Source organism: Patagioenas fasciata, chromosome 2 (genome assembly GCF_037038585.1).
Source record: "Patagioenas fasciata isolate bPatFas1 chromosome 2, bPatFas1.hap1, whole genome shotgun sequence".
Classification (NCBI taxonomy): domain Eukaryota; kingdom Metazoa; phylum Chordata; class Aves; order Columbiformes; family Columbidae; genus Patagioenas; species Patagioenas fasciata.
Genome location: NC_092521.1, coordinates 62,691,156 through 62,715,397, shown reverse-complemented (window position 1 = coordinate 62,715,397; position 24,242 = coordinate 62,691,156). Strand labels below are relative to the sequence as shown.

Here is a 24,242-nt window from a genome sequence, read left to right as displayed (position 1 = left end):
TCTAATTCCGCCTAGGAAGAGCGAGAGGGAGGGTGGGGAGGAACGGGAGAGAGGGAGAGGAGGAGGAAGGAGGAGGGGGGGGGGAGGAAGGAGAAAAAGTTTGGTCGGGTTCTCCTCTCGCCCGGTCCGGGTCCCCCCCCCGGGTCAGCTCCCGGCGCGGCGAGCGGGGTGCGCGGGGCGGGGGGGAAGGTGGGGTGTGGGATGAGGCAAACCACGGACTGGTGACAGGGATGCCAATTTCCGCCGCCACTCCAAAAACTTGCTTAGGAAATGTTTTCATTTACAAGGTTAATTTTCCTCCCTCTCTCTCTCACACACTCTCTCTCTCTTTCTCTTTTAAGTTCCTTATAAGACAAAGCTCTTCAGTTCTCTCGGCAGCAGCAGGGAAGATGCCAGTGGAGATGTGCAAAATAAATAAGATTTGATCAGTTCAATCTGTAGCCCAAATCCATTATCTTTCTTTCGTTCCTTTTTTTTTTTTCCTCCTCCTTTTCCTCTCTCCCCTTCTCCCCCTCCTTTCCTTAATCACTTCTTCGTCTTCTTCTCCTCCTCTTTCTTGGCGGTGGAGAGCCGAGCAAGCGGCGGCGATGAGACGGTAAATTCAGTCACTCCCCCCCTCTCAGGCTTTCTCCGAGATCAAAGAGTCTCAAAGCGCAACTTTCTCGCTCGCTCGCTCGCTGGCTTGTTTCAGGCTCGTAGATTTGTGTGGTGTTGTTGCTGTTGTTGTTGGGGGTTTTTTGTTTGTTTGGTTTTTTTATTGCGTTGATAATAGTTTGTTCATTGTGCAAAAAACGAGGTCGATCCAGTCTCTCCTTCTCCTCCCAGCACTTAGTCTAAGAGCAAGAAAGCAAATAATAAAAAGGAGTAAAGCCCCCATACATACATAGACACCGGATGGGAAATGTCAGTCACTCCTCCACCTTCCAAACAGTCACAGATCAAACAGTGTCACCACCGGAGAGGACTACTTTTCTCTCTTGCTCGCTCTTTTTTTCCTCCACAAAGCGAAGCTTCTTCTGATACTAAATATAACGCAAACACAATTTTTATCATGGATTTTTTTTTGGCTGATCTTGATCTGCAACAGAAGGAAAAAAAAAAAAAAGAAAAAAGAAAAAAAAAACACACACAAAAAAATTTGCCAAAACCAAGAAAAACCCCGGAGAGTGTGTGCAAAGCGGGAGGGGGGGGGAGGAAGAAAAGACATTCACTGAGTGGGAGAGATTAACGTGAACTGTCCCCCCCCCTAAACTCCTGGGAGAGAAAGAGATCCACTCTCCCTCTCTTCTCTTTTCACTGAAATATAACACACATTCGGATCCCAGGGCTCTCAGACAGTCTCAACTGATAGACAGACACATCGAGCTGCTTTTCCTGCTTCAGTTTGTTACTCCTCCTCCTCTTGCCCACGTCACCCTGACAATTACAAATAGGTCTCACACAAACCCATACCTGTCAATCTTTTTAATTGCTTTGTTTTCATTTTTTCCCCTTTCCCAGAGCTAAACAATATGACAAAAAAAAAAAAAAAAAGAAGTCTTAATACAGCGCGGCATAAAAGATTCCTCATGTGAGACACGCGTTGAGGGGGTTGTTATTATAATCCACTTGCTAAAGTGCTGTGCAAGACGCATGTGCTGATTTAACTTCAGCAGAGGTCTTGTTCCAGCAAACTTAAAAAAAAAAAAACTAAAAAAGCAGGAGATGATACCTCGCCGTGGCACACGTCTAACCGGCATTGAATTAAAAATGATTTGTGGGAGATTACAGTTCATCCTTACTTTAAAATACCAACAGATTGCAGAGCAAGAACTGCAGCATATGAAACATGCTGCTAATAGATTTTGCACAGTATGTGTCTGGGGATTTATATAATGTTAACTGCAAGAACAGAAGGGTTCTTCCCTTTCTTTTTTTTTTAAGTCAAGAAAGCAAATAAAAACCACCCAGCTGATTCCTAAAGGAAAACACTCAGAACTGCAATTTTGCTCTCTTTCGGGAAGAAGGGGATTTTTTTTCCTTTTAATTATTAATCCCGCTCCATTAAGCTACGAGTTCTTTACGCTGGTAGGATGGAGTTAATTCTAAGAATCACACGTGAGCTCCTCCGACATCCGTGCAACATCTCTATTACATCCCCTCCCTCCACGCACTTGTACCAAGTTGGGATTGGCGGACCTATCAAAACATTTACTTTGGTCCCTTGACCCAGTTGAGTTCCTGCGCAGGTTCCCGCTCCCAAACCTATTCTACAGCGACAGATTTATTATTACTATTATTATTATTATTATTATTATTATTATTATTATTATTATTATTGGAACAAAAAAGTTTTTTTCTGACAGTAAGAAGGAGTGGAGGAAAGCCCTGCGACCCAAACAAACTGACAGCGGCTTGTTGACCTCCTCCTCGCAGGACGGCGGCGGGAGGAGGTGTCACCCGCAAAAGACTCCCCCGGCGGCGGGAAGAGCTTTGTCCCTTTTAAACCACCCCCCACCCCGGTCCCCACGCCGCGCGTGCAGCCCGCTCCTCAGCCGCCCCAACGGCCGCAACCGCCGCCGCGCGCGCCCCGGCCCCCGCGCCGCGCCCGCTAGCGCCGCCGCTAAACGGCTCGGGGTTGATTCGTACCACCTTGAGAGGAAGTGAACGTTTCGCACGGAAGGGGCGGGGCCTCCGCCCGCAGGCAGCGGCTCCTCCGCGGCGGCTAATAACAACATTAGGAGATTAGCTGCAACTTCTCTCCATTTCTCTAACCTTATCGATTTGATAATTTATCGTGCCTTCCTCCTACTTTCTTTTTCTTTTTTTTTGGTAGAAAGATAACCTCTTTTTGTAAACTAAAGAACGGGGTGGGAGTGGGGGGAGTATTAGGAATCCGAGGCGTTTCTCTCTCCTCTCCCATTTTTTAACCCCCTTAGCGAGAGGCAGCGTGCAAATTAAAAGCAGCCTGTAGGAGAAAATCCAGCCTTCTGTACACCTGCCTCACTGACAGAGAGCACGACCCCAGTTGCCGTCCTCAGGCGGGGGCAGACAGTGTGTGGCGAGGCGGGCCGGGCGCAGCCGCTGGCAGCGGGCTGGCGGGTCGGCCGGCCAGCGGAGCGGGCCAGCGCTGCTCCTCCATAACGCTAGCGGCGGCAGAAGACGACCGGCTGCTGGGGACCATCTCGCCGCTGCTCCTTTGGCGGCGTTTCCGCGTGGTGGAGGGGGGCTTGGCTGGGTGGGGAGGACGCAGGCAGGCTGCAGCTTGCCGCACAGGGCTTTATTTACATACACAAATAGCTGCGTGCGGAGAGGTTCTCCTGCCTGCTCGGTGGCAGTGGGTCCTGCGAGCTGCTTGGAGAATCGCGAGCTGGAGCTTTCCCGAGCAGAGAAGGGAGAGGAGAGCCAAGGCAGGGCATGAGTTTTAGCGCGAAAAGCGCAGCTTTGCTGGGCTCCCGGGCACCGCAGTGCTGGTGGTGGCGACGGTGGCAGCAACCGCCCTGCGCCGCGCCGGGTCCCGCCTGGTCCTACTTCGGTGGCAGCTGGCCGCGGCCCATCCTGGACATGTCCTACTCCCGCCACTTTCTGGATTTTCAGGGCTCGTCCATCCCCAGCTCCATGAAGAAGCTGGTGGTGACTAAGCTCAGCCCAAACTTCAGGGAAGCGGTTACCCTGCAGCAGGACTCGCCCGTGCCACTCCCGGGAGACGGAGACCTCCTGGTCAGAAACAGGTGAGCGCCCGTTCTCCCCCCACCCGCCGCGCCCCGAGGCAGCCCCCTCCGCCTTGTTGCACCTCGTGGCCTGCTCCCTCACGCTAAGCCCCCCTCACTTCGGAGACCGGTTCCAAAGTTGTACCAGCCGCCATCTGGCGACTGTTAACTTCATTTTATTGTTGTTGTTTGTTGTTGTTTTGAACGGCTGGTGCTGCAGTCCGGTCGTCCCTTCCACGTGCGTGGAGGGTGACACTTCCCTCCGTCGCGCGGCTCCTGCCCGAAGGAACAGGAACACCTCGGGGCCGCTGTGCCAAGGTGGGGGAGAGAGAAGTTTTACGTTCAGTGTGCGCCTAGGAGGTAGTGAGACGTCGGGAAGCGCTTGCGAAGTCCCTCCTAGGTCCCTGCCCGGGCTCGTTACACGCCCGCAGTTCCCGGGCACCCACATAACTCCCTCGGGGACGCTGCACCTATAGCCGTGTGTCCCCGGGAGCCGTGATGTGTGTGCGGGCCTCCCCCAGCCGCTCTCCCCCATGTACGACCCGGCGGCTGCTGACTCGCACGCCTTCTTCCTAACCCCCGCCCCGGCGTGGCCCGCCCGCCACTGACCCTCGGCCAGCCGTGACTCACCGGGCAGGCAGAGTGTCGGGGTCCGCCGCCTCTGCCAGCCCCGGCCGCCGCGGCACCACCCCCGCCTCTGCGCGCCAAAAGCGGGCGGTGGGGAGGGGGCAGGGCGGCAGCCCGGCTCGGCCCGGCTGGCCTCGGCCTCGCTCGGCGGGACGCCAGCCTGCGGTTGTCGGCGGCTTTTAGAGTGGAGCCGGGTCTGGCGGAGAGCGAGGAGGTGACATTTTGCTTAACATAATACGCCGTAAATCCTGCGCCAGTTCCAGGGCTGCGCGTCCGGCGCGGTGACCAGCTCGCCATGAGATGAAGACTCTCAGGACAAAACGTGCCTATCCCCAGCCGTCTCCCTAAACCTGTTTGTTCTCGGTGGCTCCTTCCTAGGCGCTGTCGTTCCTTAAGCTGAAAGTAAGCCTCTTAAAGTTCAGAGGTTTCTCTGCCCACGAGGGGAAGCTGAAACTCTGGGAGCCTCGGAGCAGGCTGCGTGGCTGACACAGAAGAGACCAGCAATCTCGAGTTCTTGTCAGGCAAGGAAATCGTAACGCATAGTTTGCCATGCTCTCAGTAAGAGCTTAGAGATGTTAAGAAGCACTAAGTTGGCTTGAGAACAATGCTGGAAGTTCTATTAAGACAGTGTACGATCATGTGTGTAGATGTGTAATCTCTAGCGTGTGTCCATATTCAACACATAAATGCATAGTAAAGAAGGGGTAAGGAGGAGGAAGAACAGGGACGCCTTCAGGAGCTGATGAGGAAGCTTCTGTGTCACTTTAATCTGATGCTGACATCGCCTACTAGGATTTCTGAGACTAAAATTCTCTAAACCTCAAAGTCTAAAACATTTTGTTGCTGAATTCACTAATGACCATGATACAGTAATGGCATGAAACAGCTATCAGGCTGGAGTTAAATTCCTTTTCTTGGAAGAGGTCAGAAGACTTGAGATACAAGTAGCAAGTCTCTACTAGGGTAACGCAAGGCAGAGAAACATCCCTGTTTCTCAAATCCCCTCCCCCCCCCCCCTTATGCACTTGGAGTTTTTTTCATCCTTCCCTCCCTTTCCTGTGAATTTTTAAAATGTATTCATTTTTTTCATATGGCTTCCAGTGTGACTCTTCCTTACTCCCTCTCCTCCCTCCCTGTGCTGGGTGGGCTCCCTGTGTGCTACAGGGATGTGCACACCTCATGGTAAAGAGGGCTGAGGCACAGAGCTGGCACCAGACTAAAGGCAGGAGCCGGTCTACAGATGCAGGCAGGCAATTACGGGGTTATAACACATCAGCCTATTACACACGTGTTCCTGTACAGACACACGCACGAGTGGGGACAGAGGGGAGGGAGAGGCAAGTGATGAAGTCTAGATTTAGAGTTCATACGTTTTATATTATTTGGGGTTCTGTGGCATTTCCTCTCTATTATTGTTTTCGGGGGAATATCACAGAAGACATGGGATCACGTTACTGAAAAACATTATATAGGAGCTGTAGCAGGAAGCAAGTTCTGAATGTTTCCCCCTCTCTTGTCACCCTCGGGAAGTGTTTTCCCATTCCGAAAGTCCTTGACTCTATGTAACGTTTAAAAATACAAGCCTTAAGTCCAACTGTACGTTTTTTAATAGGTAGAAACATACAATTAAAACCAAAACAATACAGGACGTGGGTTCCAAGAGTGCATTTGTGGATTTGTTCATTTTAGTCCCAGTCACGCCCATGAATAGTATTAATTGCTTTGAGCTTTTTATGCAAAACAATCCTCATCCACCACAATAAAATCTGGTTTTGGATTTAGGGGAATGGGAAGTTAAAATGCGCTGAGTTCCTGTATGGATAGATATTTTAAAATAAGATGGTCTTCAGTGAGGGGGAACTTCCCCTCACTCCCCCACCTTTTTCTCCTTTGAAGAACTAAGCCAGCAACCCTTATTTCTACTTTAAAAAAAAAAAAAAAATACATCCTTTATTCAGAAATGCTTCAAAACTAGAATTCAATGTAAAGCAATTTTTGAGTTCTGATTCTGTGGAGGAGAGGAGGGGAAAAGGTGAATAAAAAAATCCTGAGCAAAGCCATTTAAGCTTCATAGGTCCGTTTGTCCTGTTTTCTGGGATGGCGGGGGAAGGTCCTTATATTTTATTGCAGGAGAAGGACCCAAAGGCTATTATGATTTTGTCCTTCTTAAAGTTGTTAGGGGATTTTCGAGATTTTCTTAGGGAAGTGACACATTTCGTTTCCAAAATACCTGTAATGATTTACTGTTGGGCTGGAAGATGGGGAAAAAAGTTTATAGAAAAGGGAGTAAAAGGGGTTGAGAAAGTTTTTGAACCAAGGGACTAATGGATCACAGTAGGAAAAGTGGAGGACTATTCCTGCTGAGTGTTTGGTCTAAATAATGTTTTTCTTGCCCAGTACTGGTTTGGATGACTTTGTTTTGTCTGTGTTTAAAGCTGTGGTGCTGGTTTTCAGTGTCTCACGCTTTGTTGTGGTACGAAAAGCAGCATTCCCTCCCCTCGGCAGTGTCCTGTTTTCTGTAACAAACAATATGAGGGGGTTCAACACTGCTGAGCATAAATAAAACGGGTGATTCAATGTGCGTAATTATTTTGGGAAAAGCCAATCTCTAGCTTTTTTCCCCTTCAGGTTTACATCTTAAAATGTTGAAGGAGCAAGCCTCAATTAGCAACTGCTAAATGAAGTAATACATTTTAAGTAAGAAAGTAAAACAGGACAATATAAAAGATTTGAAAGGTGTCTTAAAACCCGCCAGCATGCCAAGTAGTTGTTACTTCTGTGCTCTCCTTTTCTCTTTCTCAGAAGTTAGCAAACTGATCTTCAAGTTGTAAATTGTGCTTACTTCTTTTAAAAGCAAAATAATCTTAAAAACTGAAGGCATATCCTACTACATCCCTTCTGTCAGCTGGAATGACAAGGCAAATAAGACAATATGTTTTAATCCAGAGGCTGCGGACAATGGTTTTAATGTGCGAGGAATCTAAGAGACTAAACAATCATTTAAAAAAAAAAAAAAAAAAAAGGCGAACAGGAGTTTTGAGTTTGCACACAATAAAAAGGGAGTTTTAAAAAAATGGGGGGGGAAGAGGGCTGGACGGCAGGCTGTATTGATTAATAATGATGAGCCCAGGAGCCCAGAGAGATTCATTTCCCGTGGCTCAGCAGCCCTGCAGAGATGGGGACGGAGCGGGTGCGTGTGCACGCGTGTCCGTGTCTGTGCGTGTGTGTCGGGGGGCGGGGACGAGCCCCCCGCGCCGCGGGGCAGCGCGCATGGCTTTGTCCGCCCCAGGCCCCCGCCAGCGCGGAGCGGGCAGCGGCGGGCAGGACTGCCGGGCCCGCCGGCCCCCGTCCCTCGGCAGAGTTCCGCCAGAGCCCACGCAGCGCCCACGCAGCGCCCGTTCGCGGGCAAGATCGGCGGCGCGGTGTCCCGGCAGCCCCGCATCCCCCACTGGCGCTCGGCCGCCCCAGCCCCGCGGAAAGCCCCGCACCTTGCCCGGCGCGGCGGGGAGGTGGCCGGGCAGCGCCGACTTGCGCGCCGCGGCCCCTGTAACCGCACGGACAAGTTGCGCTGCAGGCCGGGCCGGGAAGAATTTGCATCCTCTGCGGCTCCGGAGCAAAAGAGACGGTGCTGGAGTCCTGCTCGGCAGGCGGTTTGCGCAGCTTGCCCCTTCCTCTCACGCAAAGTTTTTGTCCTCAGAGGGCTATTTACCTGCCTTTGTGCTCTCCCAGCTGCAGTGCAGCCCTGAGAAGAAGGGGAAACTCCTAGAGGGAGGGCGACGAGGGCTCGTTACTATTACCACTGCTCTGCCTCCCCTTCTCTAGGTGCACTGCCCCAGCCGAGGGCACGACTGCTCCGCACCGTGCAAAAGCAGATATGAGCCGGGAGCGTGAGGAGGGAGGCTCAGCCCAGCGGGCAGCGAGCTCTTGCCTTCCGGGTCGAGGCCGGGGGCTGGTGCGGGAGCAGAGTGAGCGCCGGGGGGCTGGCTTGACAGCTACCGAGAGCCCCCAGTTGTGCGAAGGGATGAGACGGGTAGAGGGGCGAGCACAGCTCCTCGCGGGCCTCTCACCCTCAGCTCCCTTCTGCATAAGTTGGGGTGTAAAAGCGGTAGGAGGCTGGGGCAGCGCCGGCACGTCTCGCCTCGGTGGTCCGAGCCCTTCTCTCTGGCGCCCAGGGGATACGGTTTGCCTTGGAAGCTGCTGCTGCCCCGTTACCAATTTTTGTATGTCTTTTAGCAGTACTGTTTGGGTGTTACTTTAAAGTAGGATAATAGGGATTTTTTTTTTTTTTTTTTTTACATTTATGAACAAGGTAGAGGCATTTTTTGTTGCGGCTGAGCAGTGAATTAAAGATAGAATTAAAAAGAGCAACAGTCACTTTCACCTATTTTATGCGTGGATATGTTTATGTGTATGTATCTTTTTATATATAACACGTTGCGTTGGTGAAAGTTTGAGGCTTCCCACACTCTGAAGAATGAAGGCAGTCAAAATGAGCAAAGCACTTTTAGTTCTTGTTCTGTGTGCAATTTGAGGCTATCGCTAACTGCAACAATTAAAAGTGCACTGTTTGCACACTTCTGCAGCTTTTGCATAATATCAAGTACACCTTTCAGGTTGTCACTTTCACATGTAGTAACAGTCCCAGTGCTTTCTATTACGTGTGTTTCTTTTTTATATTTTCCAGTTAACAAGAGTCTTTCCCAGTCTCTCTCCCTTTCCTGTATGGAGACATTATTATGGTTTTAACAGCCAAAAGAAAAGTTCCTAAAATATTGTTTGTGGTTAAGCTAGATCATAACTTTATTTTAGGCATTATCTCCTACTGCTTAAATCTATGTCTCTATCTTTAAAAAAAAAAAAAATTCGCATCCATTTTCACCTGTTGGAGGTCAGTACGACTTGATACTCAGTCTTATAATTTTAGTAATTCCGTGCAAGGTTGTTTTGATGTGTTGCAAGTAATTTATATAAAGAAAAATATTTTAACATTGACATTAGCTATATCAAAAGGCACATTTGCTGTAGTGACTCCATCAATTAAGAAGTACTTGCCTACAGTAACATGACCTTGCAAATGACATCGATAGTTAATATGATCATTAGTCATTAACAGTATTATTATATTCAAAAATGTAAATTTGTTGCCAGAATCAACATATTTACCGCTTTGCACATTTTATTCTTCAGTGTTTTCACATCTTCTAAGAAGTGGTCAATTAATTTTCATCCTTCAGTCTTTTACAGAATTATTTTTCATTTGTTTAGTTTGGTCAAATGGACCTGAGGAAAATAGAAGTTGTTTTTTGTTTTGTTTTGTTTTCTTTTAGCAAATTATCTTTAGTTGTAGAGTGGCAGAATGTAAACTACAAGAGTCTGATGGAAGTAATCTTTGGAGTGTACACATTATTCAAATATACCAATAATCAGAAAAAGTCTCATACTTCTCCCCCAAATTTAAATTGAAGTTTCCTCGTATGACAAATACTTGGTAAGGAAGAAATCTCGTTAATATTTTTTTGTTTTTTTCTAGATTTGTCGGCATTAACGCATCTGACATAAACTACTCAGCTGGTCGATATGACCCATCAGTTAAACCCCCATTTGATATAGGTTTTGAAGGCATCGGTGATGTGGTAGCATTAGGACTCAGTGCTAGTGCTGATTATACGGTGGGTCAAGCTGTGGCCTACGTGAAAGCAGGTTCCTTTGCTGAATACACAGTTGTGCCTGCCAAGCAAGCAGTTCCTCTCCCCTCTGTGAAACCTGAGTTTCTTACTTTAATGGTAAGTGGCGCTACCGCATACATCAGTCTGAAGGAGCTGGGAGAGCTGTCTGAAGGCAAGAAGGTTCTGGTGACAGCAGCGGCTGGAGGAACGGGCCAGTTCGCTGTGCAGCTTGCAAAGAAGGCAAAATGCCATGTAATTGGAACCTGCTCCAGTGATGAAAAGGGTGGTTTTCTGAAATCCATTGGCTGTGACCGTACGATCAACTATAAAACTGAAAATGTTGAATCTGTTCTTAGGAAGGACTACCCTGAAGGTGTGGATGTAGTATATGAATCTGTTGGGGGAAAGATGTTTGACTTGGCTCTTAACTCCTTGGCTACCAAAGGACGGCTGATAATTATTGGGTTTATCACTGGCTACCAAAACCCTACTGGCCTTCAGCCCATTAAAGCAGAGTTATTGCCAGCAAAACTCTTGAAGAAGTCTGCCAGCATCCGAGGTTTCTTCTTGAACCATTACTTTTCAGAGTACAAAACAGCTCTGGAGCACTTGCTCAAGATGTATGAAAGTGGAGACCTGGTTTGTGAGGTGGACGTTGGAGACATGTCTCCAGAGGGCAAGTTCACTGGCTTGGAGTCTGTATTCCGTGCTGTAGATTACATGTACATGGGAAAAAACACTGGAAAAATTGTAGTTGAATTACCTCACTCTGTCAACAGTAAGCTGTAAAAACAGAACAATGATATAAATCAGAAGAGAGAAAATGGGCACTTTATGCCTCGGTATTACTAGGAACAATTTCTTTTTTTAAGCTTAGTAATTGATATTATATTAAAAAACAGCATTAAGGTGTTAATAAAAAGTTTTGTGGGTTTTGTTTTTTTTAATTCCTTTTCTTGAAAGTGCTTGGCTGTAGCACGGACTTAATGGGCCTGCGTTTGATTCTGTCACTTAGGCTAGCATGAGACAAGAACATTGTTCTTGACAGAAAAAGTCTTGATGCAGAGGCAGATTCAGTCTGTCAGACTGGTTTGATAAGACTTTATATATAGTTCAGCTCAGAAAAAAATTCTTTCAGCAGTTTTGATTCCCTGATTTAAAAATAAAATTATTAGAACGAGACTAAGTGAAGAGTTGCATCTTGTGGTTGCTCTATTCATCTTTTGAAGTTTCTGGAAGAAATTATGCTCTTGATTTTTTGTCACAAACACGATAACCATCATTCAGTTGCATCATGGATCATGGTAATATTCCTTGGCTGGCTACAGAAGGAAAATTTATCCTCTGATTCTGACATGTCAGTAATATTAAGAAAAGCAACTTGACTTTTTTTTTTTTTTTTAATTGTGTCTTTTGTAACTATAAAGAACTGTGCAATTTTCTTTTAAATCTTTAACTACAGGTTACAACATTATGTCATTTTCTTGCCTTTTTCATTTGCTACTGTTACTGTTCACTGTCCAGTCTCGCCTGTAGTCAAGTATTTTGAGATTATTGCAGTGGGATTTTGAGCCATGTTCTCGTGTGTTCAGGTCCTGTATATTTTTTGACGATCTAATAAAGTTACAAAAAACTATTTAAATGTTTGTGGCATTTATTCTTACTTATACGGTTCTTGCTTACTAGGTCCTTTGTCGATGGTCTCTGTATAGCAGAGTTCTTTGACCAATGATTCTTGATGTGACTTCCCATAATCAGGCTGCTACTTCTACTTTTACTGAATATTGCTTCTGCAGAAGCCCTTTTACAAACAGCAAGACCATTATAAATGTACAGTCACGGTACCTCATACACGTACTGATGCTCAGCCATAGATTATCTAGTAGGTACAGTTAAAAGGTTTTGTAAAGTTTTGAAAATTCTTCCTCACTTAATAGAAATTACTAACAGTACATACAGTGGGGATTCCAGCTAGAAGTGTAATATTTTCCAGAACAATAAAATACTTGAAATTATGCTTGCTCTACGTCTTTTATCCATAGCAAATGTTTAAGTTCTTAAAGGCCGATTTTGCCACATCTTTTGAAATGATATACATTTGCATGCAGTTCGAAAGATGGAAATTTCCTAAGATCATACGCCTAATAATAACGATCAACTGATAACGTCTAGGGGTTGAAGGAAGAAATCCATAGTAAGCGTAATTTTGGGGCATTACTCAGGATTGACTGCACATGACATTTTTAAAAGTAACATGTAGGAAAAGCTTATATGCTACTCAGTAGTACAGGCAGTAGACAAAAGTATTTTTAACTTTGATTTAGTGCGTTCTTATCGTAATTTTTTAGTGCATATGTCCTTACCATCCTAGAGTAGTGTGCAACAAAGAACTGTCCCTTCTTTGGAGCCATGTCTGACCACTGGGTTTAGTCCAACTTTGGATGATTTTTGGGAACAGCAGAATGGTTTTTACTCGAGCACTGAGCCACTCTGATTTTTATTTTCACCAGGATCTGCTGTTAGAAACATACTTTCTCTTTCCCTTCTAATGTTACAAATATTGTAGGGGTGTGAGTGTTTTGCATAGTTATGAAGGTATATTGGCCCTCCAGCTGGATGCTAGAAAGATACAAACTCTCAAGTACTATACAAGTTCAGAGTGTACAAAGTTATCACTGTTGTATTTCTGGGCACATGGTTTCTTTTCTTGTTCAAAGAAAAGAGGGTGCCTTTGGTCAGTAAATGCATCTTAAAAAAAATGTCTGTTTGGGGATGTAGTAGGGCAAAACAAAACAAAAAAAAGAATGCAATTGGTTACATCTGTGATGCACACAGGCGAGTTTCATGGGTAACAATTTTTCAAATGAAGTTCCTGCAGTCAAATGCCAGCACCCATCCAAGTGGCACAATTTTCAGAGGTGTTGATCACTGTCAGTCCAATAGATTTATGTGTTTCTGAAGCAGTGAATTCCAGATGTTTTTGTCATAAAAGGTCATCTTGTAACAGGATTTTGTTTGGACATACAGCATTCTACTTTATTTTTAATATGTTACTTGATATATAACATCGAGTAATGCAACTGCCCCAGGCTTCTTCATTAAGCAAAATAAGAGAAGAGAGGAACCTTTGTAAGGTTCACTTATATATATATATGTATTTAAATATGACATTTTGTTCATTTTAATTTTGGCTTCAGGCTTATTATTTAGCACTTTCATGCTGATTACAGCATTAATAAAAAGTTTAAATTTGTTATATGCAGAACTTGTATGGCCAGTGTACCGATTTCATAGTCCTTTTGGTGTTTGGGTTGGGCAAGGGCCACTGGGCTCGTCCTTTTCATCAAATGTCTGTGTTAACTAAAGGAGTAACTAACAACATATGATTGTTGTTCCATGAATGAATCCAGAGTGAATTTTTGATTTTAAAGATTCAACTTCTGTCATCTAGATTGCTGAGAGAGCATTATCACTGGGGAGAGGTGAAAAGTATTTCTGAAACACGCAGATAAGGCTTTTCTACTGAGATTCGTCATAATTTCTGGTTTGTGGGGTGCTGGAGGGAAGCCAACTTCTCTTTATTTAAAGCTATATTCTTCAAACTTACAGTTACGGGAGCAGGGCTGACTTTGAATAAGTAAGCTATGATGGATTTAAATAATGTTTAAATATTAGATGGATAGGAAAATGTATATGGCATGCACACACTGAGAGGTTTAAATGATGATAGGACATTGAACATACAAGGAAAAGAAATACTGTAGAGTCACAGCAAGGGATTAATAACAATACACTTAATATGCTTGCAAAAAAGGTGTATTAAAAGCTGTGTGCACAGTAGGGACTTAAATGATTAAAAATAATAATACATTTGCCTGGGAAGTACTAAGTATACTATATGTAGAGAGCAAGGATTTAAATAATAATACTATTAATAATAGCAGCTCATTGAGATGTGGTTGCTAGCACTACATCCTAATTTTACCTTTCTAAATGAATTTGCTACAGAGGAATCTAGCATTGTTTGCTGAGGCTAATAACAGAATTTCCCTTTCCTACACACACAGGCTTCCATGGAAAAACAACAAAGAACTAGATGAAGAGCTGGCTTTTTTCCTGAGTCTGTCACATGTGTGCGTACGCACGCACACACGGACACACACGTACTCACTCTCTCCTGGCCTGCAACCCTCAGCACATTTTACAGATACGCTTCCTACTTAATTGCTATGCTGGAATCTCCTAATACCTTTCTGAATTAAGTTAGATTTCTACCAAGCAATAGTTTGCTATATATTTGTACATGTGTGTGTGTGTGTGTAATGTGTATATTTAATAAGTGAATATTAATAACTGCTGTGTCATGTAAATACAAATAATTACCGTCTCTCAAGGCAAAGTTTGCCGTAGTGTTTGCAGATATTATATATATATTCCTACTTCTGTCTGAGGAGTAAAGAAATTTCTCTGCTGAATAGCTGTTAGTATCTATTTTACAAGATTTACTCATTTTCAGGTACCTAATGTAGCTGCTAGCATGCATGCACAACAATACAATTTATATGGTAAATGGAACCAAATAATGGCTTCACTGAATGTTATGGCTGCACTGAAGGGAAATGTCACGGTAAATAGCTGCCAAATTATGGATCATGCCGAAGTGTCACAACTGCACTAAAGACAAATAGCACTAGAGGCTATTGCCACTGTGACGCTTTTGAGTTATGAAGAAGAGGAGCAGCCTGATGTGAGCCTCTTTGTGTCCTCATTATAGCAAAGGGTTACTGGTGCAGTGTACAAGAAAACCCAGTCCTACGTGGTGGCTAGTTATTAATCTGTTCTTTTCGACTCTAACAGCTGTAGCAAACCAGAAAATCTTTGCCTTGCTTTATGAATACGTATACATGCACACAAACAAAGAAAAACCTGCAGGTTTTACGAATGTAAATGTGTACGGGAAATGACTGGTAATGGAAAAATGTTGTAATAAAATAATCTAATCAAAGAATATTATTAAATTTAACATCGTATGTGTCTGAAAGCTTTAGTTGCTTCTTATGCAGATAGATGTGTGAAATATAAGCAATAATGCACTTTCTCTCTTTGTAAAGACTTGAGTAGTAAGGACATTACCAACTAAATTGCTTCTTCTAAACTGAAGTGTGTCCCGGTTTCTTTCATTTTAATGGGAGGGTAATAAAGATGAAAGACTAACATTTTAACTGATGGATCCCTTAAGCTACAGAATCGAAATTTATTATGTTTTGAGGGAATATGCTAAATCTTGAAATGTGGAAAGAAGAAGCAAAGATAAAATAAAAGCAAAGTAACCTTTTTTTTTTTTTTTCCTAATATGACATTTTTATGAATGGAAAATTACATACTACTCTTACTTAAGATGAGAAAACAATTTGTTCTCTCTTTGGGGTGAAAAAAAAAGGTGTGGGGGGGAGATATTTGGAGGGAAAAAACCCAAGATTTGAAAATGGAGGGGCACTGCTCAGCAAGTACTCGCTTTTTTCTAGGTTCACTTTTCAAACCCTGCCTGCAGTGTTCAGGGAAGTGAGCTGGATGCTCTGCACACTATTGTACACACCACTAATGTACCATCCATAATACAGCACAATTGTCAGTTGCTGTTTTACAGAGGGGCCAGGGCTGAACAATCATGGTGGATAAATTACTTTTCTATTCTACAGCAAGTGGCCTTCCTACCATGTGAAGCTTAAGGTCATTGGCAGGGCAGCGAGGGGGAAGCTTATGTATTAGTTAACTCTAATGCACTAATAGTGTTCAGATAGAGGAACTATACCAATTAATTACAGTTAGGTTTATTCTTTAAGAGGGGGGTGATGACAAGTTACTGTGCTGAGATACGTATGTGTATATATATGCGTGTGTTTTGCTTTCTTGCTACTCCCTGTGCTACAATATTCCTATAGATAACTTGTTTTATCATTAGTATCTTCATTAGAGCCTTCAATATTGATCATTGCAAGCATCCAGGTTTCAGAGAAAATAAAATACACTAAAAAGATTTTTAGTCTATAGCAGCACATTTTGCTTACATTTTTTACAGTGTCGTCTAAAGGGGGAGGGGAAGAAAAACCTGTCAAAAATTAAGTAGAACATTCTTGAATGGCAATTAGCATGCCCAGAATTTATTTTATGTACAACGCAGTGGCAAGTAGCTGCTTCTTATTAAATGAAAATCCGGTATTATGTACTTCAGGAACATTCCAACTAATGAGTATGTAATGTCCTTAGTATAACACAGAACTTCTTTTTGTGTTCACAACCACAAGATGCTGGAAACTTGACAAATGATATCATTTAAGACAGATGCCTGCCTTAGGGACCTGTTTTTTGGCTTCCTGTTTCTGGTTTTTATTTCAATAACATTTGTAATTGCCACAGGATCTGTACCTGTGTAGTGTTTTAACCCCTTCAAATATACCCCACTGCATTAACTCCTTGGGTAGGTATGCAGGAATATTTTCTGGTTTTGGTTTTGGTTTTGTTTTAATTTTTAGTTTCCCCTCCCCAGCTGGTGTGTTCTTCCCACCTCTCACAAGCATAGATAGACACATAAATAAAAGCTGGGCATTATTAGACCAGATGAAATAGTAACATAAGAGGGGGTAAACACTTTCTGCGCTAGCTGTGCTTTACTGGTGCAAAAGTACGTGTGGACCAGGCCCAAGGCAAAAAGTAAAAAGCTGTCAGGTGTGGCCTGCTGATTCTCGGTGAGCTACAACAAAATTCCGTGCACACAGCACAGGCACACAATACCTTGGTCCCAGTTATACTTTCCAACGTGTGTTCCTCCCCACTTATACTCACATGCTTTACTTAGGTTGTTGGGCAGGAGGATTTTTGACATCACTGCGATTTGGTGGTGGTTATAAGGGGCATTTTGGCCATGGTGGTTCAGCACAAGTTGTAAGTCTGTACTGTGCCCTCCAGCAGCGCCTGGTTCCAGGAAAGCCCTTATCACAGGCAATAGCAGTTTTCAGCTCCCCAGGTGCTCAGCATGGATCCTGGCAGCCTGCAAGAAACCTTCCCACAATCCAGAGCAGCCCAGTTGGTTTGGTGGTGGTTTATAGCATGTTCTTTCTCTGTTTTGCTTTTTTGTAGGTCTTGGAAAAAAAAAAAAAAAAAACAACCAACTTTACAAATGGGCTGTGCACAAGAAGTTTCTGTGGTTCTGCTTAGGGGAGTTTTCACTGGGAAGCTTCACTAAATCCTACAGCCTGCCATATTAACAAATAAGGGTTGGAAAGAGCGTGAGTTCTTGGCACCTATTCTGCAGGTGAGAATTTTCTACTTGTCAGATGCACTTAGCTCTCCTGGACTTACAGGGCTTTCTCATGTCATTTTGAAGCAAAAATGTTACATTCAAGCCTTCTGTCACAGGACATGTAGTCGCATTGCACCTGTACGCTTCAGCCAAGTTTATCCTGTGAAGTGTCGAACAACCTCATCTTTCTTCAGAACTGAAACTAAGGACTCTGAAAACCTCAAGAAACATCTCGGTTTACTGCAGGACCAGACAGCACATCATACAAACATACCCTCTGGGCTTTCTGTTAGAGAGGGAGGAAGAAGTCTTTATCTTTCATCACAAGAGGGAGGTCAAAAGGACCAAGCGAGTGCCAGACCGAGTCACTTCTGCTGTTCTAGAGTTCATTTGCAGAGGAACAAGGCAGACACACAAATCTCATTATGCGTTACGAGGATCTGTGCACAGGCTTCTTGTGCGCTGTCTTAAAACTGAACCCCTAAGGGGCTAATTCACAAAGGGAATAGGAGGAAAGCAAATTTGTATGTTTTCTGGAAGCAGTAAGACATGACATGCAACGCAGTTCTGGCTGATTACAGCATGCCTCAGGTGAGCTGGGAGGCACGAGGCTGTGAGCCAAGTGATTTCAACCACCCAAGAAAGACAACTCCACAGAAATGCATTGTGTGGGATGTCTGATCACTACGAAAAAAACCACTCTGACTTCATTCACGTTGGCATGACATTATTGGCATGACTGTTTCTGGCAGCCTATCAGAAAGTTTTATTTGCATCCAGAGTTTTGAAAGCCATTTCATAACGTTAAATAAGGGTAATACTGCAAATGTCTGGCTTATTTGCCCCTTGACACCTATGTGTAATCTCTCATTGAAGCCCTAATGAAGGGTTCTCCTCAGGTTGTGTTATTTTTGAAGTAACCCCTGCATACAAGCAGCATAATGTACCTTTCCTCCCTGCATAGGTGTGGCAAGAATAGCCAGAAGGAAGTGGATGAAGTATGTTATTTTTCCTGTATTCTCAGTAATCGAGATGCAGAGTCAGTTATTGGATCATTTGACTTCTTACTGAGCTGGGAAACCTCAATCTGCTATCACAAGTGCCTACAAATAAGGGAGATACTGAGTCAGTTTCCTCTCCTGGGAATGTAAATGAGGAACAAGAATAACGCACTTGAAATCAGTGTAAAAACCATCTTTGAGAAGAACCTGGCTCTTATTTCCTTGTGTTTGTGTGTATGTGTTCATGCTGCAGGAAAACAGTTCTAACACAGACCTGCCTAACCTGAAATTGTAGTGAAATTTCCCAGGGCCTCCAGATAACTCACAAAGTCTTGGGAAATTCAGTGTTTTCGCAGCCACCGCTGTTGTAAGAGCTCTGGTGGCAACAGCAGCAGCTTTGCAAGCTCTGAGCTCTCGGATGACGAGTGGTGGCAAAGCGAGCCCTGCTCAAGAGAAACTGCTACAAAGGCAGCCCTCCAGTTCTCAGGTGTCATTCTCAGAATGAATTCAGGGGTGAGGGACAGATTGTCATCCCTCCTAGTGTAAAAAACAGGTCTCCCTCACCTCAAAAATCCCAAGTTACTTGATAACTGTTCTTCCCTTCTCCTTCTTTCTCTCCACATCCCGCCCTACTCCCAGAAAAAAAAAAAAAAGTGAAATAATGAAGGGGGAGGCTGCTGGAAGTGTGGAAGCGTTTCAGGCTTTTCTCTCCCTTTGCAGGGGGGAGTTCAGTTATACTTGTCTTGTAACGTGTCTAAACCTAACAAAGCACATAAAAGTTTTGCCTATAGGCTCTGCAACAAAATTTGAGTAGATTTATGGTGAATATACACAGTTTCTGTTTTGCCACAGAAAGAGACATCACTTTTGTTTACAATATACAAGATCTTTTATTCTGGTGAGATGGGGAAAAAAAAACAATCCACCAAGGACTCTTTCCACTTGTATGATTTCATTTGCAGTGTCTTTCATTCTATCTGTTAGTGCTACAGTTTAATGTAATGAACCTACTTTTATTGCATTTCTTCCTTTCCTCTTTGCAAAAAGCTGACATGTTCAACAGTCACAAAATACATGTCATGGTGCAAACAGTAAGGAGCCAAATATTCTTTCTTTCCCACAAAGCTGAAGTTGTAGTGGTACAAAACAGTCCAGGAGTGGTTCTCCTGCTATGAACCAGAGTCCTGTAAGGTGAATGGAGGGCTGTCAATAAAACATGTTGTAGAGAAAAAGGTTGTAACAAGCAGGGGCAAAAAGGGACATCAGGGGTGGCAATGTCTTTAGGTGACTGGGTTTGTGCTTCACCTTGGATGAGTTTAACAAGCAGCAACAGGCATTTTCTTCCTGTGTAAATCAGAGGCAGTCCTAAATCTAGCAGCAGTACTTCACAAATACATTGCAACGAGAACTAATGCCAGTGTCTCTGCTTTCTACAATCTCTTCTTCCACCTTCTTGGCCTTATGTCACATTTTTAACTAATTACAAACTCAAAGTGAAGACAATTATTTCTTCGCTTCCGGAAATATATTCAGGACTTTACCACGTCTGCTATATATAAATGGCAATAGTACCTCTTAAAACTTCCAGTAAACAAAATGCTAACAATGCCTTCATGATGAATGGAGGGGAATGAACAGTTATTCAGGCTTAGATTTAATTGGGACGTCCCAGCAAATTTTTTGCCAGAGTACAACTGACATTCACGCTTACCCAAACCATGGAAAACTTTCTTGGTCCTTGAAAGTTAGCCATGCTGTGCTGGAGGGACTACAGAGAATAGCACTTTTCCAGCGCTTTCCTCTCTATCACACAGCAAGTGGAAAGGTTGAACAGACCCCAGTTCTGACACTTCTACATCAGGCAACGTGCACGAAGGCCTGAATGATTTTAAGGAAACTGCACAAGCATTTTTACACTAAGAACCTGTCTCACTCCAAGAAGATATAGTCTCAGAGTGCTGTGAGCAAATTAGTCTTTTTGCTCAACTCTGTATAAAAAAAACAAACCAAACCAAAACCACAACCCTGAACACTCAGTCTTATCCCCTGTCCTAGGGCTGTACCAGTTCTCTGCCTGGCAGGCTGTCTTTACTCTGATGCACACCAGCTCTCCATATCTTGTATATTTTAATATTGACACTGATCTTCAATCAGCATTGCCCGGGCCTTCCAGTGAAAATATGCCAAAATGTCACAGGTTTCCAAATGAAATGCAAATACTGAACTTTCTGAAATTTACTGATAGTATTTTACTCCTTAGCTGCATCCAAGTTGTACCAACGAGACACAACAGAAACAAGGGCTTAAGATTCCTGACAGCAAAGGTAAAGCTCCTTGCACTTGCCACCCCACAGATGTCTCAGCTGGATCATGTGTAACACCTCTGGAGAAGAATACGAGTCCTCTGCTTGCTCACTCACTCAGCATAATGAGAAGAAGCGATGAAATACTCGAAGTCAGGTCAGCCTATGTTTTGTCGTACATAACTGTTATTACACAGATGTCACAGCAGCAGATACAAAATAAATACCTGGATAATGGAAACCATTTGCTTTGCCTTTAGCCACAGGCATCAGGTGTGATTTACTGGTGGTTGGAAGCTAGAGACCATAGGAGAGCCAGGTCCCTATAGCCAGTCTCACCTTTACACACTCAGAGAAGGGAAAAGAGCCACAGTGGAAGCTGCTCTGGAGGTGACTTTCTTGTTTTTCTCCCATGCCCTTCTCCCCATGCTCCCTGCTATTCTGCCAGGGCAGGGAGATTTAGCAGAGCCATGAATCTACGCTTACGTGCTGCCCTTTCATCATTCGGACCTCGGGTGGATGTACACAATCTGGAGCAGTCTTTGCTCAAGGCAAACAAAGTAAAGGAGGAGAGTGACATTTCAGTCTTTCATTGCAGAGTCACTCAGGTCACTCACTGAAATTATAGACACCAGCTCCAGCAATGTTAACAGCCAACTTTAGATTATTAACCACCCTTTGGATAGCAGTACATTTACGGTGCCAGTGCGCAGAGAATTCCTCCAAATTACAGGGTGTCCTAACATAGCCGGTCAAACCACACGGACCTCTAGATGCAGTAAGCAGTGTAATTAAGTCTGTTTTCTCATTTGTACTTTCCCAGCAGCACTCAACATACACTCTCGACCACTGGATGCTGCTCATTGCATCAGGCTGTGAAAGGAGATAAGAGCGAAGGATGCCTTAACAATAGCTCATTAAGGAAACCTCAAACATTTTCTTATATTGCATTATTTATATTTTGGGTGATAATAAAACACTATTTCCAAGGCAAAGTGCACTCAAGAAGCTTATTGGCCTGTAGGTGGTTTCATTTGATTAGATTTCAAAAGCAAAGGCTACAGAAATTTCTTTTATCTGCTGCTGTCCTGAAAGACCTGTTTTTTTTCTTCATCTCATCAGGCCATACATTGTCAATACCACTGAGATCCACCAAACTTCATTACCCCTTTCAAATATTTCTGGGAAAGGCAGTGGCGTTTTTTCCCCTCAGGCTCTAGAAATTTGCCTTCACTGCAACAATCACTGGCATCTTTGGTAGGATCCATTTTTTAATGTAATGGCCTGCATACAAGCAAACATGAAGAGCACCTAGATGTTTAGATTCCTGTGAAAAGATCATAAAGCTGATTTTACACAAAAGAGTCCATATGAAAATAACATAATAAAAGATAATAATACAAAAAAAAATAATAATACAGGTAATGGTCATGAATGCCTATTCTCATTCCTTAAATTGTATCGTATAGTTAGTCTAGCACTACATTAATTACAGTCTTTCCTAATATTCTTTCTTTATTCTCCTACAGAGCCATTCTCACTGTGTAACTCTGCTGCAGTACGTTTTGTTACCTAGGTACAGATCCAAGAATAAATTTTGGCCCTGATCATGGAATATTCACTCACTTTCAAATGTAAGTAAAAGAACTGAAACCAGTTAACTGGAAACTGCAAGTGCTGAGAATTCCTACTGTATTATAGTGCAACTCTCATCTCTTTAGCTTTTCTTTCTGTTGTTTCTTTGCTATAAACATAATACTACTGACTATTAAAGCTAAAAACAAAACAAAACAAAACAAAAAAAAAAAAAAAAAAAAAAAACCAAAAAAAACCACACAAGAACATGGAGAATTTAGGTTGAAAACAGAGACTATGCCATGTAAGGAGAAGATATTCCTTGATGTGGAGAGGGAGTCTAACAGAGTTCATAGGCTGTGAATGGATCCCTGTGTCTCTATGCAAGAATTATTATAATTGAGAAAGTAGACAACTAGAAAGAACTGCTTCTCATCCCATTTTAAGGCCCGAAAGTGTCTACTAAATATGCTGAATGTGGAGAAGAATGACGTCTTGATACTAAATGAGAAAACATTGTTTAACTCATTAGTATAAAGTACTAATACTTTCATTATCTGAAAGAGTCTAGTAGCTAAAAAAACAGAAACGTGGGGAGGACAAAAGATTTTTGATTTTCAGTATCATAGGATTAGTTTGACTGTATATGCTCTTCACTGCCTTTCTGAATTACAGATCACTGAGATCTCCATCCAGGAACACAATGTACTAGTATTCATCTTGTCAATGATATATACTCAGAGGGCTATTTCTCTAATTGATGGCTTCATCATTCAATTCAAGATGCATAAGGAGAACTATTGTTATCTAACACTAACTATCATATGTTCCTATTGTTCCACACTTCTCTCCTCGTCAATAGAATCCAAGATATCCTATCTAAATCTTCAAGACAGCAAAAGGAAGATGCATTATTTGTTGACTCCACACATCGCATTAGTAGATGTTTGTGAGCAACCTGCACATCTACCCACTGACATCTTTAAGTAGTCAATTAAAATTGGACAAGAGACTACACCAATACAAATAAGTGCTCAGTCAAATGAAAGCTTTGCATTGAATTCTTAAAGTATTCAAAATCAGGTGCTTGCTAGCAGGCACTCAGCTGAAATCAGGACAGTGATGTGGGTGTGAGGATGAACTGCGTATAAAGGGAAGGAGGCAGATTGCTTTATGGTGGAGCCATGGCAGAGGTTTGACAAGAAATGCTTCTCCCAGCACAGCTAAGGAGGGAAGGAGAACCATATTATATGGATGAGTGGGGCCAGCAATGGCATCTTGTCATTCTAACTTGTATAAGTAAGCAAGCTTAATTGCTCCTTGTCTTTTCAAGATGACTTTCCACCAACAATCTCATTATCACACACATATGTTTATTGCACATAACCAAGTCCCTTCACGCAGACCTGAATGCAATGAGGACAGCAGCAGTATTACATTATCTAGTAACATTGTTTTTCCTTTTTTTTTTTTTTGTATTTTTAACCAGATGGATGTGACCTGTCTTCTTCTTCTGCGACTAACAGGGTGACCGGAGGCAGTGGAATGTACACCAGGATTAGAAAGAATAAAACCAGAGGGAAAGCAAGCTGTCAAGAGAACAGTGTACTGAAGAAGGAAAATGTAAACATGACTTCTATTTACCAAGATTAATATGTAAAGTTAACATGTTTGTCATGGAGTACATTAATATGTATATTTTCCCACTATGTAGATCTTTTCTTATATTACTTATTAGAAAGGGATATAATCACAATGATGGGGCAAGAATGTCACTTAAAAATTAGGTGATGGCCAGTCAACATAATATAACCACTACGGTGTCATTTCTGATTTAGATGTGGTGATATCAGTGTAATTGCCGCTGGGAGGAAAGTATAATGGCTGCTAATGATAAATAAAATGACAAGAAGGAGGGTCCTCCTTCGCATATGATTCCAAGCAAAATTCAACTGCTGAATTCCTTAAGCACCTCAGTGCCGTTCATTGATGAAGAGGAAGTAAGCAGGTTTTGTGTAGCTGCGTGGCCGTAAGAACTGCACTGTCATTTCCCAAGCCCAAGCATGGACACCACAGGTCTA

The 24,242-nt window shown here is 43.3% G+C and overlaps 3 protein-coding genes and 1 long non-coding RNA gene across 7 annotated transcripts in view; 2 read left to right on the top strand and 2 right to left on the bottom strand.

Moving 5' to 3' along the window:
- TSHZ1 (teashirt zinc finger homeobox 1) overlaps positions 1 to 1,489 on the bottom strand; it is a 55,057-nt gene extending 53,568 nt beyond the window's left edge. The window contains exon 1 of one of the 2 annotated variants that reach the window (XM_071804302.1): positions 1 to 1,489. This exon is cut by the window's left edge and continues 243 nt beyond it. The gene's annotated coding sequence lies outside the window, so the exon portion shown is untranslated. The other variant, XM_065832376.2, reaches the window with a different exon arrangement.
- A 1,147-nt stretch (positions 1,490 to 2,636) lies between these two features.
- Positions 2,637 to 11,618, top strand: PTGR3 (prostaglandin reductase 3). Its single transcript, XM_065832244.2, has 2 exons — positions 2,637 to 3,710; positions 9,847 to 11,618. Exons 1-2 carry the CDS (start codon positions 3,397 to 3,399, stop codon positions 10,769 to 10,771), a joined length of 1,239 nt encoding a protein of 412 aa, XP_065688316.1. The 5' UTR covers positions 2,637 to 3,396; the 3' UTR covers positions 10,772 to 11,618.
- On the bottom strand, positions 3,774 to 4,918 carry FAM90A20 (family with sequence similarity 90 member A20). Its single transcript, XM_071804305.1, has 2 exons — positions 4,320 to 4,918; positions 3,774 to 3,997 (listed from the first exon to the last, which is right to left on the bottom strand). The coding sequence occupies exons 1-2, from the start codon at positions 4,611 to 4,613 to the stop codon at positions 3,866 to 3,868; spliced, it is 426 nt and encodes a 141-aa protein (XP_071660406.1). The 5' UTR covers positions 4,614 to 4,918; the 3' UTR covers positions 3,774 to 3,865.
- Positions 11,619 to 16,906: 5,288 nt separating the features above from the next.
- Positions 16,907 to 23,857, top strand: LOC136097472 (uncharacterized). Of its 3 annotated transcripts, none has more exons than XR_011737475.1 (4): positions 16,907 to 17,294; positions 20,544 to 20,743; positions 22,116 to 22,220; positions 23,651 to 23,857. It is a non-coding gene; the product is annotated as an uncharacterized lncRNA (long non-coding RNA). The 3 variants fall into 3 exon arrangements; XR_011737476.1 differs by having other exon boundaries at positions 16,911 to 17,294; positions 20,638 to 20,743; XR_010650816.2 differs by lacking the exon at positions 16,907 to 17,294 and having other exon boundaries at positions 17,302 to 20,743.
- Positions 23,858 to 24,242: the final 385 nt, after the last annotated feature.